This window comes from Prionailurus bengalensis, chromosome A1, assembly GCF_016509475.1.
Source record: "Prionailurus bengalensis isolate Pbe53 chromosome A1, Fcat_Pben_1.1_paternal_pri, whole genome shotgun sequence".
Lineage (NCBI taxonomy): Eukaryota > Metazoa > Chordata > Mammalia > Carnivora > Felidae > Prionailurus > Prionailurus bengalensis.
This window is the reverse complement of record NC_057343.1, coordinates 109,454,327-109,472,084: the sequence shown is the minus strand read 5'-3', so window position 1 is coordinate 109,472,084 and position 17,758 is coordinate 109,454,327. Positions and strand designations below refer to the sequence as shown.

At 46.7% G+C, this 17,758-nt stretch overlaps 1 protein-coding gene across 4 annotated transcripts in view; it reads left to right on the top strand.

Moving 5' to 3' along the window:
* ACSL6 (acyl-CoA synthetase long chain family member 6) overlaps positions 1-17,758 on the top strand; it is a 60,328-nt gene that overhangs the window by 24,685 nt on the left and 17,885 nt on the right. For 3 of the 4 annotated variants that reach the window (XM_043587105.1, XM_043587122.1, XM_043587131.1), the window contains 7 exons: positions 262-313; positions 8,916-8,989; positions 10,579-10,656; positions 12,085-12,219; positions 12,612-12,746; positions 13,797-13,892; positions 15,214-15,286. In XM_043587105.1, the coding sequence (XP_043443040.1) occupies positions 262-313; positions 8,916-8,989; positions 10,579-10,656; positions 12,085-12,219; positions 12,612-12,746; positions 13,797-13,892; positions 15,214-15,286 (643 nt within the window). Of the gene's footprint in view, positions 1-261; positions 314-8,915; positions 8,990-10,578; positions 10,657-10,713; positions 10,792-12,084; positions 12,220-12,611; positions 12,747-13,796; positions 13,893-15,213; positions 15,287-17,758 lie in introns of all 4 variants that reach the window. The other variant, XM_043587113.1, reaches the window with a different exon arrangement.

Genomic DNA, 17,758 nt, shown 5'->3' with positions numbered 1-17,758 from the left:
CTGGGGAGGCAGCAGGACCAGGTGAAAAATTAGTGTGACAGATGGATGTCCAAGCCCCCATCAAGTTTCCTCAGCCTCTTTCCTGAGAACCTGCCAGCCCACCTTTCTGACGGCTGCAGGCAGGGGCAGGCACACGACTCTATACCCACTCGTGGTGGGTGGGGTGCACAGAGAGGCTGGCTGGTTGAGAATTCCAGGGGTCTCGGGCCCTGGCTGGCCACTCTGGGTCCTCTTAACATACACTTCTTCTCAACTCTGCAGCCCCCGAAGCCCAGTGACCTCTCCATTGTGTGTTTCACAAGCGGCACAACAGGTGAGCTGAGGCACCCAGATCACCGGCCGGGGCCACCTGCAACCTTCTCTGGCAGCCTTGGTGGTGTGACTGCAGGGGTCTCTGGTGCCCCCCTGACCTCTGAGGCATGGGCTGAGCCTTGTCCCATGCCTGATTCCAGTCCATGGGCTCCCAGTGCCCAGCAGGAGGCAGCATGGGTGGTGGGACATGGATAGTGTGGACTGCGAGGTCCAGGGTGGGGGCTGACCATTTCCTGGAGCTGGGGCCAGAGGAGGGCTGGGTAGCTGAGTCACATCATCCCTTGCTGAGAAGCAGCTCTCACCACTCTCCTTCCTGCCCTGACTTGGCCTTTGTGTCAGGGACCACAGATAAAGTGTGGGGTTTGGTGTCTGAAAGTCTTGATTTGGGTTCCACTTCTACCAGTTGCTGGTGGCTAGGAGCCAGTCACCTAGGCTTGCTGCCACCTCCTCTCCAGCCTCTCCCTGTGATAGGGTGGTTGAAAGTGCCAGAGAGGGAATGGTGTGGAAAAAGGCAGTGCAGAAACTCTGAAGGATGGGGCTGGTATGCTGTGGGCTTGGATGTCAGATGAGGACAAGCAGAAATGATTCACCCCATGCCTGGTGCTGACAGAGGAGTTCATAGGGCAGCATCAGCAGGGATAGCCAAGGAAGGCTGCCTGGAGGAGGCAGGGTGCACAGGAGGGGTGTGGCCACAGGCACAGCACTTCACAGTCTGCAGTGCCTTTTCCCCCCAGTCACTGAGCTGCTGGGGCCTCAGCACGGCCTGTGAGGCAAGCAGGCATGGATGCTATATGAGTGGATGCCACCAGCAAGTGGAAGCAGGGGACTTGTGCCCTTTTTCCAGAACCCCTGGCCCAGTGCTCTTCCTCTGCTGCTACTCCATCTCATCTATTGACTTGGGAAGTCACTTGTCCTAGCCTTGAATGGGCAAGAAGTTTCCAGCCTTCTTCTTCTGGTTGGAGGGATGGCCTGCCTTGATGATAACGCTTGATGGGGTGGGCAGTGAAAGTGGAACTTCGCACAGTCTCTGCAGATGCAGCCTCTAAGGCATTTGGCAGGTCCTCCCCAGGCCCATAAGCAGACCCGCCATGAGGATGGATCATGATAAACAAGGCTTTGTTAGATCTAGATGGATTTTTGCCATTAACTCAGTGGGTTTGAGGATTTCCACCCCATGGCTAATTTTTATCAGAAAAGAAATAGCATAGTCCTTGCTCTCCAGTAGCTGACATCTAGAGTCAACGCAGAATTCAAAAACGCCCTTCAGGTTTACGTGGGTGTTTGTTTGTTTGTTTTTTGTTTTTTGTTTTTTTGTCATGAGTTTCATACGTAAAATTTTGGTGATATGTCTCTCCAGCCTGGGTTGGGAAACAAGTTACTATTGTGGCCTTTATGTATTTATTTTTAAAATTTATTTTGAGAGAGAGAGCAAGCAGGGTAGGGGCAGAGAGAGAGAGGGAGAGAGAGAATCCCAAGCAAGCTCCATACTGTCTCACAGAGCCCAACACAGGAGAAAGAACTCACAAACCATGAGATCATGACCTGAGCCAAAATCAAGAGTCAGACATTTAACCAACTGAGCCACACAGGCGCCCTACTACCGTGGCTTTTACCTTTAGACCCTTGATGTTCAAGAGTGCCCCTAGGCTTTTAATAAGTCACTTGGTCATATTGGCCTCCATATCTGGAGAAGAACTTCATGGAGCAGAAATGTGCTATCACCTAGGTGTAGAGGGCAGGCCTCATGTCCCATGCTTTTCCAAACCATGAAATCACAATTGGAAGCTAAGCCATCCTGCCCAAGCTCTGTGTGGTGGAAGATGGTCATATGGAGCCAGGAAAACAGGTTGTGATTTAGTGCCCAAGCCTCCCTCGATAGAAGCGCTGCTGGTGCGAGGGCAGAGCTGGGGGATTGAGAAGACCTCTTATCACCCTGCCCGGCTGTACTTGGATTTCCTTGGCATTAGCATGAGCCTGTGCTGTGCCTCTGGTAGCCATCCTGTTTTCGAGCACATCAGCCCTGCCTGTCCTCAGCATCACAAACCCCGGATATAGCTTCTCTTCTGAACTGTGTTCCCAGCTTCATCGGGGGCCCACACTCTTCTTTCAGTGGGGAAAGATGGAATGTATGATCTAAACCTGACATTTGGTTCATGATTCTGGTGGAATCATTCTGGGAAGATTTTCTTCTTGCTATATGATGGAAACATCTGTGGAGATCCCCAGAATAAGCCAGTGCTATGGAACCCCTAGTCAGGCTGTGACAGTCCTGCAGGAGGTGAGAGGATGGGGTTTGTCTACACTCAGGGATGGCTACTGGGTGGGTATATAGTTCGTTGTTCATTTCAAAATGACTATTAGCTGGACTGGAATCTGATAGCCCCTACCCCCCACAAAGAGAATTTGTGGGTATAATATAGCCTTGTTTGGGAAATTGGGTGCCATGAGTGATACTTAAGATATATACTATGAGTTCATGTACCCTCTCTTCCCAGAGAAGAAAATACAGCGATCTTTTTAAATATATCCTTCTCAAGCTCTATGCTTTTAGCATTCTTTTTCTAACTTATATCGATTCACTCATTCAGCTCATTTATGGAGCATCCAGTATGCATCAGACCTAGTGCTAGGGGCTGAGGTCACGGGGATGGATAAGACAGACCCCTGTCTTCATGAGCTCACAGCTTATGTTACCGGGCAGTTCAGTACAATGTGGTCACTGGCCTCAAGAGTCCACATCCCAGAGTGCATGGAGCACTATGCCACCAAGAGGTCAGAAGAGCAGGACAGAAAGGATTCCCAGCAGAGTCCACTGGAGCAGAGTCCTGAAAGATTGGTAGCTGGAGGAGAATAGGAGGAAGGGCATTCTCAGCATGGGGAACAGCATGTGCAAAGGATTGGCTGCAAGAAAGAAAATATTGCTTCAAAGGAGAGTTGAGTGAGGAAATAGCTGTCTGGGAACATGGCCTGGGAGCACTGGCAGGAGAGGAATGATGAGGGCAAGAGTTTCAAGTGGAGGCTGAGCTAGAGGTGAATAGAATCTGTCAGTGTTGTCTGGTGGCTGAACTATACCCAGAGGATGCCACCACAGAAATGCCTGCTGGTGCTCTTGGCAAAGGCTAATCATGGAGCGGAGGCTGGAAGCAGAAGCTGATTGCAGTGGAATGAGGAGTGAATGGGAGGTGAGGATGTCACATCAGCACATGTGGACAATTTCTTCAAGAAGCATGGCCATGTCACCAAAAGGCATGCTCCATAATGTTGATAAACATCGCTGTTTGAATAGTCAAAATCTGGAAACAACTCCAGTGCCCATCAGCGATAGAATGGTGTACCTCAATAGAATCCTCTCCCTTACTGTACATTGAGTGAAAGAAACCAGACACAAAAGATTGCATGATTTCTTTGGTATAAAATTACAAGAACAATAAACTAGTCTATGGTTTTATAAGTCAGGATAATGGTTGCCGTCCAGGATAACGCTGCCCTGGAATGCTGATGATGTTCTAGTTCTTTAAAAAAAGAAATTGTTTTTAATATTTATTTATTTTTGAGAGAGAGAGAGACAGATAGAGTGCAAGCAGGGGAGGGGCATAGAGAGGGGGAGACACAGAATCCAAAGCAGACTCCAGGCTCTGAGCTGTCAGCACAGAGCCCAACGCAGGGCTTGAACCCACAGTTTGTGAGATCATGACTTGAGCTGAAGTTGGACGCTTAACTGACTGAGCCACCCAGATGCCCCATGATGTTCTATTTCTTGATCTGGTGCTGGTTGCCCAGGTAAGTTCGCTTTGGGAACAAAAAATCTATTGGATCTGTACACTTATTTGGGCAATTTACCACATATGTATGTTATGCTGTAAGGGAGAATCTATGTGAAAAATAGATTAGCTTTGAAGGAATGACAGACCAAGAGTGGAGCTGGCAGAGGCTATGGAGGGGGGGGGGGGGGCTCTTGTTATGGAAACACCTGAAAGTGTTTTTTGTCTTCGAAAAAGAGCCACTAGAGACAGAGGAAAGGGAGGTGCTGCTCAGTGGAGCAGAGCCCTTAAAACTCTGGTGTGGATTGAGGGAGAGAAGAGGCTTCTGGATACAGCAGGAACGAGATGTACCCTGCCTGGAGAAGAAGGGAGGAAGAGTGGGTAGAGGCCCCTGGAATTGGAGCATCTCTTCTGTTCTAATTGAGGGCACCCAGGAAAGCTCAGTCATCTGTAGTCATTTAGCCGAGCATGTAATGCCCATCGGCCTTACCTCTGTGGCTGCTCAAAAGTGGGATCTTGGGAAAATACTCTCTTTGACCTATTTGTTTTGTGCCATTCAGTTCAAGACTTATGTGACCATATGCATAAAACTACATCTGGGTATTCCTGCTGTGCAGCTTTAGGAGAATTTCTTAACCTCTCTTAAGCCTCAACTTGCTTGAATATTAAATGAAGCCATCTGATATCTGTAATATAGGCTGTTTTAAGAAATAACTGAATTACCATGTATGTATGTATGAGATGCCTAGCACAGTGCCCACAGTCATGGATTTCAGTACCTGGCTGCTATTATAGTTATTATTTGTGTTTCTACCAGCTCTCAAGTCTGATTGTTCAAAAAATTGGTGGATATGGGGTTGATGAAAGTAGGACTCAATCCTGAAGAAGAGTTGGGAGCCTCTAGCAGGGAGATGAACACTCTATTCGCATTATAAAACCTCCAGAGCATTTCTGTCACCGGTGTCTTTTGTAACCCACCTTTGTGTGAAAGTGGAAGCCAGCAGCCAGAGGAACCTCCAGCCAGAGGGCCCGTCACTGCTCCCAGCCCCACTCCCATCCCACCCCTGCAGGAGAGACCTCGAGCTCAGCTTCACCCCATAACTGCTCTCACTTGGAGCCAACATCCATCTGGGGCAGACCTTCAGCTAGTGAAATGCCTTTCTGCAGATCAGCCATGGATGGCCAGCCCAGGAATACTGGTTAAAGCCAAAGTGACATCCGCGGAATCTGAAACTAAGAGGTTTTTTTTCCTTCAGCAGCTGGAGAGAAAATAAATGAAGGGATGGCCAGCCTATGAGTAGAAGGTGGGGAATGGACAGTAGATCTCATGTTGATAAGATGGTGCCATTTATGTTGCTCCAGATAGTAAGAGAAACAGAGCAAACAGTGGTTCTGTCACTTTGCCATGGGTCTAGCTAGGAATGCTCACCACTTCCTCCATGGGAGCAACTTGAAAAATTTTCCATATCACATTTTTAAAAACTGCTGTCAGATGCATGCACTTGTCCTGAATCAGAGAAGCAAACAGAGCTTTCCAAAGAGTGACCTCCCGCCTCCTAACTCTGACCTTGCATCTTCTCCCAGGATTTGCTGTCAACACGTACTTCTCCTTCGTCCCTTGGGACCACGTCAAGGGATGACTTGAAATCATTTGAACCTTTTCTGGGAATATTTAAAATCCTTTAGCTCATTAGAAGTTTATGAAACTTCACTTATACCTACAAGAAATCATTTGTTTCTAAAAGGTCTAAACCTCTCTCATCATGTTGGAGAGGAAAAAGATTTGCCTAAGCAGACTTGGGTAACTACTACCCTTGTATGTGTTGCGAACTGAACTGAATGGAGGTTTCAGAAAATTTTCATTAATGAAGACAACTTTCTTTTGAAATTCTCGGTCGCCCACCCTGAGGTTACATTAGGCATGAGCAAGGCAGCCACCCTCACAGATCTGAAGTTCTATAGTAGTGGACCCTATTTTGTGGGAGTTCTGATTTCACATCTAGTATTTTGGTGTTATTCTTTAGAAACATGTAGAACTTGGGAATCCACAGGTGAAAATTCCCAGGTGATACTCTCAGAATTGTTTGTGGGCCCAGAGACTGTAGAATTTGTATGTAGGAGGCAATTCAGGGACATTTCTTTTTTTTTTTTTTAATGTTTATTTGAAAGAGAGAGAGAGAGAGAGAGAGAGAGCACATGAGAAGGGGAGGGGCAGAGAGAGAGAGAGAGAGAGACCCAGAATCTGAAGCAGGCTCCAGGCTCTGAGCTGTCAGCACAGAGACCAATTTGGGGCTCAGACTCATGGACTGTGGGATCATGACCTGAGCCAAAGTCGAAGTTGGACGCTTAACCAATTGAGCCAACCAGACGCCTCCAGGGACGCTTCTTAATATGGGGTTGGGTTTGAGAAAAGATGCTGGGTTAAGAGAAGGACCAGCAGAGGTGAAACAGATCCCATGCATCTTCTTCATTTTAAAAAAAAAAAAAAGATGTTTTAATAGTTATCTATTAAAACCCTGTAACCTTCTGTGTCCCCAGAATCATCTCTGTGATTTGTCAGTATTGGGGTGTGTCCCAGAGCATTTGACACAACCTCACCCATCACACATCTTGGTCAGACCGAGATGGAGCCATTACTGATGCTCCTGTTTCTGGCAGATGGAGCCCCAGTAAGTTGAGCAAACAGGCCTAATGGGAGATAATTATGTGAGCAACTTTACCTTTGTCTCCATCTGTTCCTTTAAAGTTGTTCAGTGGGGGTGAAAACATACGCACCTCATGCCTTTTATGGTCATTCTCAGGTCAGTTTCATGGGGGTGGTAAGTCACAGACAGTCTTAATTCACAACTACAAGTGTCAGTCCAAAGTGTGAATCGGTCCACTTTCCTGTGACTTCTTCCCTCCGCACCTTGGGCTGGCTGTGGGCTTGGTGGTCTGCTCTCCTCTCTTTCTCTGGTGTCTCTCCTCCTCCTCCCACTTGCTAATGAAGCTTTTAGCCCTCTCCCACCAGGTGGAAGTGGGAAGGGAGAATAAGGAAGTGGGAAAGGGAAGTTCTCTGATGGTTTGGGGCAACACTTAAAACCTGCTCTTTGTGTCACGGACACTTTCAGGAGTTCTCCTTTTGTTTTGTTTTGTTTTGCTTTGTTGTTGAGAAAGAGAGAGTGAGTGAGAGTGAGAGATAGAGTGTGAGTGCACATGCGGGCAGGGGAGGGGGCAGGGAGAGAGGGAATGAGAATCTCAAGTGAGCTCCCTGCTGGGTGTGAAGCTAGATCTCAAGACCATGAGATCATGACCTGAGCTGAAATCAAGAGTTGGATGCTCAACTGACTGAGCCACTCAGGTGGTGCCACTTAGGAGTTCTCTTTGCACTCCCTCCTCTACATTTTGTGCCTGTGGACAAGATTCCTTTTTAACCCACAGTTCTTGCCATCACCCCCTCAGACTAATGTTCCTTCTGCCCACTCCATATGCAGTCCCTGGGATTTATTATTTTTTTGCAGCCACGGTCTTCTTCACATTTCTCACCAGGATCCCCAGCTGCAGGGAACGTGATTGAGCTCTGAGTTAGCTGGGGTTTCAAGTTGGGAGAGAGGATGGGCTAAAAAACTCTGCGTAGCTCTCTCTGAAGAAATTCTTTTCACACATCCATTCCTCTCCCTCTTCCCCTTCCTCCTCCTCCTCTTCCTCCTCTTCCTCCTCTTCCTTCTTCTTTTCTCTTCCTCTCTGAGGTAAAATTCACATAGCTTAATTAAACATTATTAAATATTTTAAAGTGAACAATTTTATGGCATATACTACAATACTCTCTTAATCTCTAGTCACTTTGTCCTTTTATTACCTCTTTCTGGGCGACGGTTGCAAAGTTAAACATATTGGTTTATTTAATATTTCCTGGGTAAGTTTGCACATGGTCTGCCCTCTCACTTTTGGAGTTTCACAGTGGTTGTATCTGCTGCCTTAGTGGAAACTTCTAATAACATCTTTTGCACATGGATTATATTCTTAGACCTTATGAAAGCCCTATGAGGTGGGCATTGTCCCTATTTTACAGGTAAGCAAACAGAGAGGAGAAATGGCTTCCCCATGTTATGCTGGCACTGACGGGAAAGGCCGGGAGTTGAGACCAGTCAGATGTGTCCAGACGCGGCCTGTGTTGTGTCCACCCTGACGTGAAATGGTGACCACTCTGGCCTCCTTCCCCAGCCTCCTGCGCCCTGGGTCCCTCACCTAGAGAATGACTCTTCTGAGTCATTCTAACAAACCTGGGCTTCACTACAAGGAGTAGTGAGAAGTCTTATCAAGATAAAGCAAGAATATCCATGTCCCATCTTTGACAATGAGCAAGCAGGGGGTCTACCCCAGCACTCTGCACCTCTAGCCTAGCCTTAACCCCAGGGGCCTTTCCTGGTGCTGGATGCAGTGAGGAAGTCCTCTGCTAGCACAGTTGGCTGTTGGATTCTGGAGATTAGACCTGTTTAGCCCAGAGACCAGCTCCACATACTGGGTGAAGAGGCAGGGGGCTGAGAACCTGTGCTCCCTTAGGGAGCACAGGCCACAAGTAACCAGCCTGTCAGGCTTTGAGTCACCCTGCCTGTGTGGCTGTGTCACCTGCCTTCTGGTTTAAGCTGCTGGGAGTCTCAAGGTGGGCTTTGAGTGTCTACAGGATGAAAGTCTCTGATATGGCATTCATCTGCCTAGGACTCTGAAGTGGCTGCCAACGAAGGCCAGAGGCTTGGGTCTGGGTCTGGGTCCAACAGTCTGGGGCTGTCAACTTGGGCACTGTTCTCAAGAAGTGGCCCTTGAGCTTCCAACTAATTTGCCTTTTGTGCTTTCTCTTTACAGGGAACCCAAAAGGTGCGATGCTCACCCATGGGAACGTGGTGGCTGATTTCTCAGGCTTTCTGAAAGTGACAGAGGTGAATAAAGTAGACTCGCTAAAGCAGGTGTCTCTTGAGGACACCCTCAAGCCTCAGAGGTTTTTTTGTTTGCTTTCTTTTTTCTGCCCTGATGTAATCTGAGCTGCCTTTCACAGGCAGGTGTTTCTGTTGTCATTAGTACAATCTGACCTTTATAGATATTTTAACCTCAAACCCTGAAGTGATCCATACCTGAAAAATAGCCAATTTGATTTTTAAAAGTGCTAAGATCCCAGAAAGACCTGTAAAACTCTTTTTGATTTTTAACTGCAAAAAGTGAGATATCTGTGGTTTTTATGTGTACCTATATTTAGAAAGTAATCCTTAATTACTTGTTTTTCAAATAGGTCAGGGTTTAATTCAGTCATTTCGTGTTTAAGGACTACTAGAGTCTGGGAAACAATGGCGACTGCTAATGTGTAAGACTGTACTTAAAAAGGTAAATCTAAAATCCAAAAAAAAAAAAAAAAAAAAAAAAAAAAAAAGCTTGATATCTTGGCCTGACAAAAGCATGTTAGCATTTTATAACCGGTTAAGAAAGAAGGACATTTTTCCACAAGTGGTGAGTATCCATGTCTCCTGCAGCTTCCTTAAGGACAAAGGAATGTTCCTTTTCACTTAAGTTAGGCTTTTTCTCCACAGTGGAGAAAAATCACTGTCTGCATTCCTGCCAGATGGCATTACGGAGCATATGCCCCAAACACTGATAGATTTTGGTAGAAGACTGTAAGAGACTGTTGGTGGCTGAACCCAAGACAGGAGCTGTTTGCCCAGTTCCCAGGGCTTGTCCAGACTCATTCAAAAGCCAGCCTTGGAAGAATAAAGGCCCCTGTGAAAGGGTGGGGGACAGGGAAGTCCAGCAAAGGAGAGCACCCAAGGGTATGTCCTGCTCCTGGGCACAGGCCTTGTGCAGGCACCCCTGGCTGGAGCAGCCCCTGTCCCTGAGATCAGTCCCATCTGTGAGATGTGGGCCAGGGAGGAGGGGTGCAGCAGGGCTCCCTCTTGGCCTCCCCTACAGGCCCTGTCCCCAGACCTTGGCTTGTGAGGCCTGGTTTAGCCATCTGTTTGTCCTGGGCTCATACCCCAGCCACAGCTGGTATAGACCCAGGGCTCCCTGGGTCCCTTTTCTGGAAGAAGGACTAGAAAGTGCTGATAAGCCAAGCCCCTTGGACTCCTGGCTCAGGTGGCCCAGGGAGATGGCGAAGTGGGGTCTGGCCCCAGAGGAGACTTCCCTGCGGAGCTCAGCTCTGCTGGTTTATGTGTGCTTCACTGAGCTTTTTGCTTCTGCAGATAACCTAGACCCACTGGCTGCGCCCTAACACTCCGCCTCCTACGCTGCCCTGTCTCCCTCTCCCTCTCTTCTTCTGCGCCTTTCATCTTCCTCTTTCTCTCACACATTTTTTTCTCTCTCTCATCTTGCCTTTCTCTCTCTCTCTCTCTGTCTCCTCCCCACCCACCTCCCCATTTCCCTTCCCTTCTTCCTGTTTGCCCCTCCAGGACCATTTTTCTCTGTATTGTTTTATGACTCTCTTGTCGTCTTCCTGTCAGTGTTTTCTTTCCTTTCTGTCTCCCATGCCCGTCACCTGCAGAAAGTGATCTTTCCGAGACAGGACGATGTGCTCATCTCCTTCCTGCCTTTGGCTCACATGTTTGAGAGAGTAATCCAGGTAAGACGCCCACCTGACTGACCGGGCCTTGCCTGGGCTCCTTCTGTTTTCTTACAGAGTCAGTGGGCTCCCACATGTGCGGATGTGCACATTTCCTATTTGCCTTTAGCACACATGTTTGAGAGAATGGTTCAGGTAAGGCCCTGGCTCCAGGGAGGCACATTCTGTGCCCAGAACCCAGAACCCTACCAGAGTGCCACTTGTCACTGGTGCCATGAAATAGAACTAAACTGCCCTGTCCTCAGACAGGTACCACAGGGGTCCTGGGAGGACTTCGGGGAAGACCCCAGGTCTGCCTTGTCTTCCCTGCGGGTGTAACATCTCTGACAGAGGCCCCAGGTGATGGCCTGTGCTCAGAGAGAACTATAGCTTTGCAGAAGTATTTTTACCATTCACACTCTGTGCCATATGGCTCCACTTATGGCCAAGACATTTCCATACCATAACTTCCAAAACTCGCCAACTCCTGGAAAAGAAAACAAGACAGTAAAGTTGGGGAATCAAACTGTCATGATCCCTCGCTCTGGAGATGGGACTGGCATTATGATTGGCCCTGAGATAGGCTTTACAGGAGCGTAGAGGGAGTGGGGGGAGTCCCCATGAGGTAGTGGGAACAAATAATTTTCCACACATGGGTCACTCAGGGGGGCAGCTTATGAATGAGCTATGTCTTCTAAAGCCTCTCCCATCTATCTTGGGGGAGGGCTGGTATATTAGGGCAATGCTTTCCAGGTTTTTAGACATAGATTAGAATGCCATAGTTCATTACTATGAACTAGTTTTGCAACTCTGGGCAAGTCCCTTTAACTCTCTGAGTTTTGCATTCCTCATCTGCAAAATGGAGATATAAATGCTGCCTCACTTATAGGGGTGCTGTGAACATTAAAGAAAGGCACATGCATTAGGCCCCTGGAATATTCCTAACCCCATCAAGAACCATCCAGGACACCCCCCCTTTTGGCCCCCCTCCACCAAACAATACCCAGAGCCAGCGTTAGCATTGTCCCACGGTACTCACAGGCACTGCACACCCTTCCAGAGTTGCTGAGGTGTCCCTGGGGCAGATCCACAGATCTGGATCAGATCTACTGATAGGATGCAGTATAACTCAGAGACCTGAGACCCCAGGGAGGTCCTTGCCCAGGGCTTGGGAGTTGAGCATGAGGGAGCAGGAACCAGTGAAGTTGGCTGCTCTGGCATCTCCCAAAGACCCAGGATTCCTCCCTGTCTCCTGCTGCTTCACCCCGTGTCTGAGTGGGACTTAGTGGGAAATGGGGGGCACCCCAGACAGCATTCTTAAGTGTCTCATGGCAGAAGCTGGTGCTGGGATAGGGGGTCACGGGCGCCCTCCATGTAGGGCAGAGCTTTGGACTGCAGCCAGGAGTGATCACCCTGAGGGACTCCTCCCTTCCTGTCCTCTCCCTTCAGTCTGTCGTCTACTGCCATGGAGGGCGCGTAGGCTTCTTCCAGGGAGATATCCGTCTCCTCTCAGATGACATGAAGGCTCTGTGCCCCACCATCTTCCCTGTGGTCCCTCGATTACTGAACCGGATGTATGACAAGGTAAGCCCCAGAGGGGGTCTCTAGCCAGGCTGATGTGCTGTGTGTCTGCTTGATGGTACAGGGTCTGAAGCCCCAGGCAGGCTTTCCATGCCTCCTCCCCCAGGTCCTGGAAGTTAACCTCCTTTCTTGTATTCCTTCACTGTCCTCTTCCTTATCCTGTTTTCTTCCCATTCTCCAAAACCCTGTTTGGACAGATTTTTCTTCAGGAATTTCCATCCCTACAATGTGGCCAGACATTGGTAATGTTCACTTTAGCTGGGTGTCACATCCACTGATGTCCTGCAGGGGCAAAATGGAGCTTCTCTTTTGGTTAGTCTGGGCCTTCTTTCTGGGGGGATCTGTCTAGAGGTAGTACACGGGGCCAACAGCTTCTTCCAACTTCTGTTCCTCAGATCTTTAGCCAAGCAGACACACCATTAAAGCGCTGGCTCCTGGAGTTTGCAGCAAAGCGTAAACAGGCTGAGGTCCGAAAGGGAATCATCAGGAATGATAGCATCTGGGACGAACTCTTCTTTAATAAGATTCAGGTAAGAAAACAAACAGTGTTATTATGGAGTGACACCAAAGTGGCCTTATAGAAAAATTGGAGAAACCCATTCCAGTGGGCTTATAAAATGATAATTCATTTGCTCATGAAGTCAAAGCTTAAACTACCATTGAAATATTAAAGGACTCATTTTTGTTATTTGGATGTGTGTGATATTTGCCAAAAGGCAACCAGCAAGAAGGACTCCTGGAAAATAGATCTGTTGGTCTTCCCAGGCATTGGGGCAACTTTGCCCTTTTATGGTCAGGTCCATCAGGAGCTTCTGTGGCCTGAAGTTTCTCTTGCCTTTCCCAGTAGCCTTGGCCATGCTGGCTTCCCAGCAACACTAGGTTCTAGCAAGGTGACCAAGAATCTTCCTTTCCCTTCCTGTTAGCTACATCTTCAACCCCTACCAGTGCAGACTGATCATGAATTACTCACTTCTGTATCCTCATTTAAGTTGTCAAGCTCTGCATTACCCAAAGAATCTATAGCTAATTCATAGCATTACTCGTTTTTTCTTACTACCTTATTTTTAGCTCTAAGAAAATTAATATTTAAACTCTCTTGGCTCAACTTACAGAAACAATTCTTTGTCCTCTGCAGTGCATAGTCAATAGAGCAGAAAACAGTATTGATTTATAAATGAAAAAAGGCTATGCCATTAAGATGGAAGTGGGAAGAAATTGTTCTAAGTAATTGTTTTGGCTGCTGGCAGATGATGGGAGAATGAGAGGAAAGCTGTTCATTTCAAGGAAGGGAGAACCAAAATTACAGAACACTGCCCAGAAGAGTGGCACTTACCTCCAAAGGCGAAGAGAAGTTGGCCATTTCGTGGGTCGAGTTGCAAAGCTGATTGGGTTGATTAATTTGTAAGGAGAAGGGACTGAATCTTCAGCTCACATGTTATAAAGCCTCAGGCCTTCTCTTTTAAACCTGACCTAGGGTCAGGTCGGATCCAACTGTTGAATGTTGACCTTGAAAGAGGCCCAGATGGGTTAGATGCCACCTTCAGCAGCCCAGACTGGCAGGTTCTTTTCTCTTCCCACAGGCTAATCTTGGCGGGTGTGTGCGGATGATTGTTACTGGAGCAGCCCCGGCTTCACCAGCAGTCCTGGGATTCCTCCGGGCAGCTCTGGGATGCCAGGTATTGCCTTGATGTGACTTTCCCTAGGGGCAATGGGATGTGTGTTAAGGCAGAGCAGGGAGCCCACTACACCCTCTACTGTATAGAGGAAGATCCTGGGGGCAAAATTTTAGTGGGACAAAAGCTCCCTCCTCTGAGGGTGAAAAAAGGCTCAGTGAAAGCCAGGATGATCTTGTGATATCCTGCAAAGTCCAGTTGTATCTACTCTAGGAAAAGGGGTCAGATAAAATACATGTGGATCATCATTGTGCTGGAGAACCCATACCACACCTGCAATAGCATCTCTGAGTTCTCCATCCTGCAAAATATCTCCCAACCCAGAAAAAGAGCACTAGAGAGGGGGATCAAAGTTCACTGATGTTTTTTTATTTGATTCAGTAGGTTTTGTCATCTCTAAAATATTCATTTTTTCATTTATCTGTTCAACTAATATTTTCTTAAAGTTTATTTTGAGAGATTGAGAGAGCATGTGTGCGTGCGCATGCTCTGGAGGGGAATATCTAACAGAGTTCAAGTAAAACTTACAGTAGGTTTTAAAATATTTGTCTTTGGGGTGCATAGGTGGCTCAGTCAGTTAAGTGTCCAGCTCTTGATTTCAGCTCAGGTCATGATCTCTTACTGGTTGATGAGTTTGAGACCCACATCTGGCTCTGCACTGACAGTGTGGAGCCTGCTTGGGATTCTCTCTCCCCTCCTTGCTCTGCCCCTCCCCTCCTCACTTTGTATCTCTCTCTCTGTCTTCTTCCAGACATATGCTGACAACTGAATTATGTTACATATAAAATAGAAAATAATAAACCCACGGGCTCCTGGGTGGCTCAGTCGGTTAAGTGTTTGACTTCAGCTCAGGTCATGGTCTCATGGTTGTGGGTTCAAGCCCTGCATCAGGCTGTGCACTGATGGTGCAGAGCCTGCTTGGGATTCTCTCTCTCTTTTCCTCTCTCTGCCCCTCCCTTGCTGGTGCTCTCTGTCTCTCTCAAAATAACTAAATGAACTTAAAAAAAATTGCCTTTAATACATATCATCCAAATGAAAAATAGAGTCAGTAGTTGAAAATAGGTCAGAAATCTTTAACCCAAACCACATAACCTTATCTACTAAGTGTCTGTGGTACAAATCACCCTTCTTCCAAACCAAGTGGTCACACCTGTTGTTTGTGTTCCGTTTCACCTGGAGAAACCTACCTCCAAAGCACCTCCCTCCCTCTGTCACCAGCATGGAGCAGCTAGATGCTCAGTGGGAAGTTAGCTGGCTGAAAAGGGAAGGCCATCAGCTGTAGGAGCATGTATACTTACAGTGTGGTTTTGTTTTCCATTTGAAGGTTTATGAAGGCTATGGCCAAACTGAGTGCACGGCTGGATGTACCTTCACCACGCCTGGGGACTGGACCTCAGGTAGGATGGCCTGTAGGTATGGGAGGGACTCATGGGGCACTGCTGAGTTAAAAACAGCAAGATCTCAAAAAGTGACAGAAAAAGAAGAAACAAACTGATGGTGATTATGTTTGGGTTGTGGCATTATGGATGTCGTTCTTTTTGTAACATGTTTTAGTATTCTCCAAGTATGTTTTGTATTTTCCTATTTCTTTTATAGAGAACTAGAAGTCATTTGAAAAAAGTAGTACATGACAGAATACGGTTCCAGGTAGAAAAATGCTTTCAATATCAGTCAGTATCAGTATATTGGATTTTGCAGGTTCTAAATACCACACAGCCTTGGTTGTGGTTGTTTTATAACAATTTTTTAATGTTTATTTATTACTTTTGAGAGCAAGAGAGACAGAGTGTGAGCAGGGGAGGGGCTGAGAGTGAGAGAGGGGGGGAGAGAGAGAGAGAGTGAGAGAGAGAGAGAATCTGAAACAGGCTCCAGGCTCTGAGCTGTCAGCACAGAGCCTGACATGGGGCTCATACTCACAGACTGCGAAATCATTACCTGAGCTAAAGTTGGATGCTTAACCAACTGAACCACCCAGGTGCCCCTGGTTGTGGTTGTTTTAGAATGAAGTAAGTAGGCTATGAATTGGATATTATTTACGAAAGAAAGGCAAGTTCATAGTGAATAGAGCACTATTTCTTTTTTTTTAATGCTTATTTTACTTTTGAGAGAGAGAGAGAAAGAGACAGAGACAGAGTGTGAGCGGGCAAGGGGCAGAGAGAGGGAGACACAGAATCTAAAGCAGGCTGCAGGCTCTGAGCTGTCAGCACAGAGCCAAACGTGAGGCTCAAACTCATGAACTGTGAGATCATGACCTGAGCTGAAGTTGGATGCTTTACCTACTGAGCCATCCAGGTGCCCCAAGAGCACTATTTCTTAAAGGGCCATTTCTGAGGCTCTTTGGGAACTGGGGTGTCCTATGATGTTAATGTCTGGAAGAAAACAGCAACTTCAGGAAGGAGCAGCCCCTTTCCACGCCCTCATTCTGAAGAGATTTACTTTTCAAGGCAAGGAGGAAGCAGTAGGTAGCCCATGTATTGCCCATCACCAAATTTAAACCAAACACTGGAAGAATCTGAAAAGCACGGAACAAAAGAATCCTTGAGGATACCAACTTTCTCTGGGAGCCTGGAGCCACTCTTCATCCTTAAGTTTGCCCAACTACAAACCAGAAAACTTAGGGTGATGCACATGGAAAAGAAATATGCACAGTAATGTAATGCTATTTTCAGAACACCTTGAGGCAGTCAGCAGAAACATGATAGGTGGATTCCAAATTGAAATCATATCTGGCCACATCATGGACAGAAGCATTTTTGTCCACGTTTTATCTCTTCACACTCTAGTTGAATAAAGCCTGTCTTATGTATAAATTCTTTGATCTCTCTATTGCTGGAAAGTTTACTGTAAGTACTGTTTTCTGAGATCCTGGAACAGTAGCTCTTTTCTTGTTGTTGCCATCATATTTCCTGATCACTCACACATCCCCTTCTTTCTGAACACTCTCTTCCCTCTTAATGTCATCTTATACATTTTCCTATGTAAGATTTTTGAGGTTTTTGCCTTTTTAAATCATATTTACTGCAAAAAGTTGCAAAGCTATTGAGTATGAGAGGATAGATATCTTTGCACAGTATTGTAAAAGTTGGCAGCCTGTCATTTAAAAGAGAAACCAGAGTGTCAGCCTCATTTTTCATCTACGTGGCTCACTTTTCTTTCAGGACCTTGGCCAGCACCTGCTTAAAAATCCTCTACCTTGCCAGTGACTTGTGTTAACAACCACAGTTACTAGAAAATGACTTAGATGTAATTTTGTGGTTGGAGTATATATGACCAACAACATTTGAAGTCATATCTTTCAGGGATGAGTTACCTCATCCTTGTCTCCCATTCCTTTGTTACTCAAAGTTTTATGTGTGGACCAGAAGGATCAGTATCGCCTTGGTGTCATAAGGGACATAGATACTTAGGCCTCATCAGAGTCTGTATTTTAACAAGATTTCTAGATGATTACTATGCACATTAATCAATAGTCTGGTGACTGGAGGAAAAGTGATGATGACTATATATTATCCGAAAACCAAGGGTCTCACAATGGGAAAAAATGTTGAATATGGGCACTATTGTAAAAGGTCCTGATAGTGTGGTTGGTGTGGGTATGAACCCCCTACAGACCCTATTCAGGTTGGTGCTGGGCCAGGTGTGCCTGTCTAGCTTTTTAAGACTCAGATGTAAAACAGACCTAACAGAGATTGGCCTGTCCTTTCTCCAGACCTTTTTTTTTTTTTTTTCTCATCAGTGCTTGCCTGTGACAAATGCTCATCTAAAGGTATATTGCTTTTCTGGATTGTGTGGGTGGCTCAGTCGGTTAAGCATCCAACTTCAGCTCAGGTCATGATCTCGCAATTCACGAGTTGGAGCCCCACGTCAGG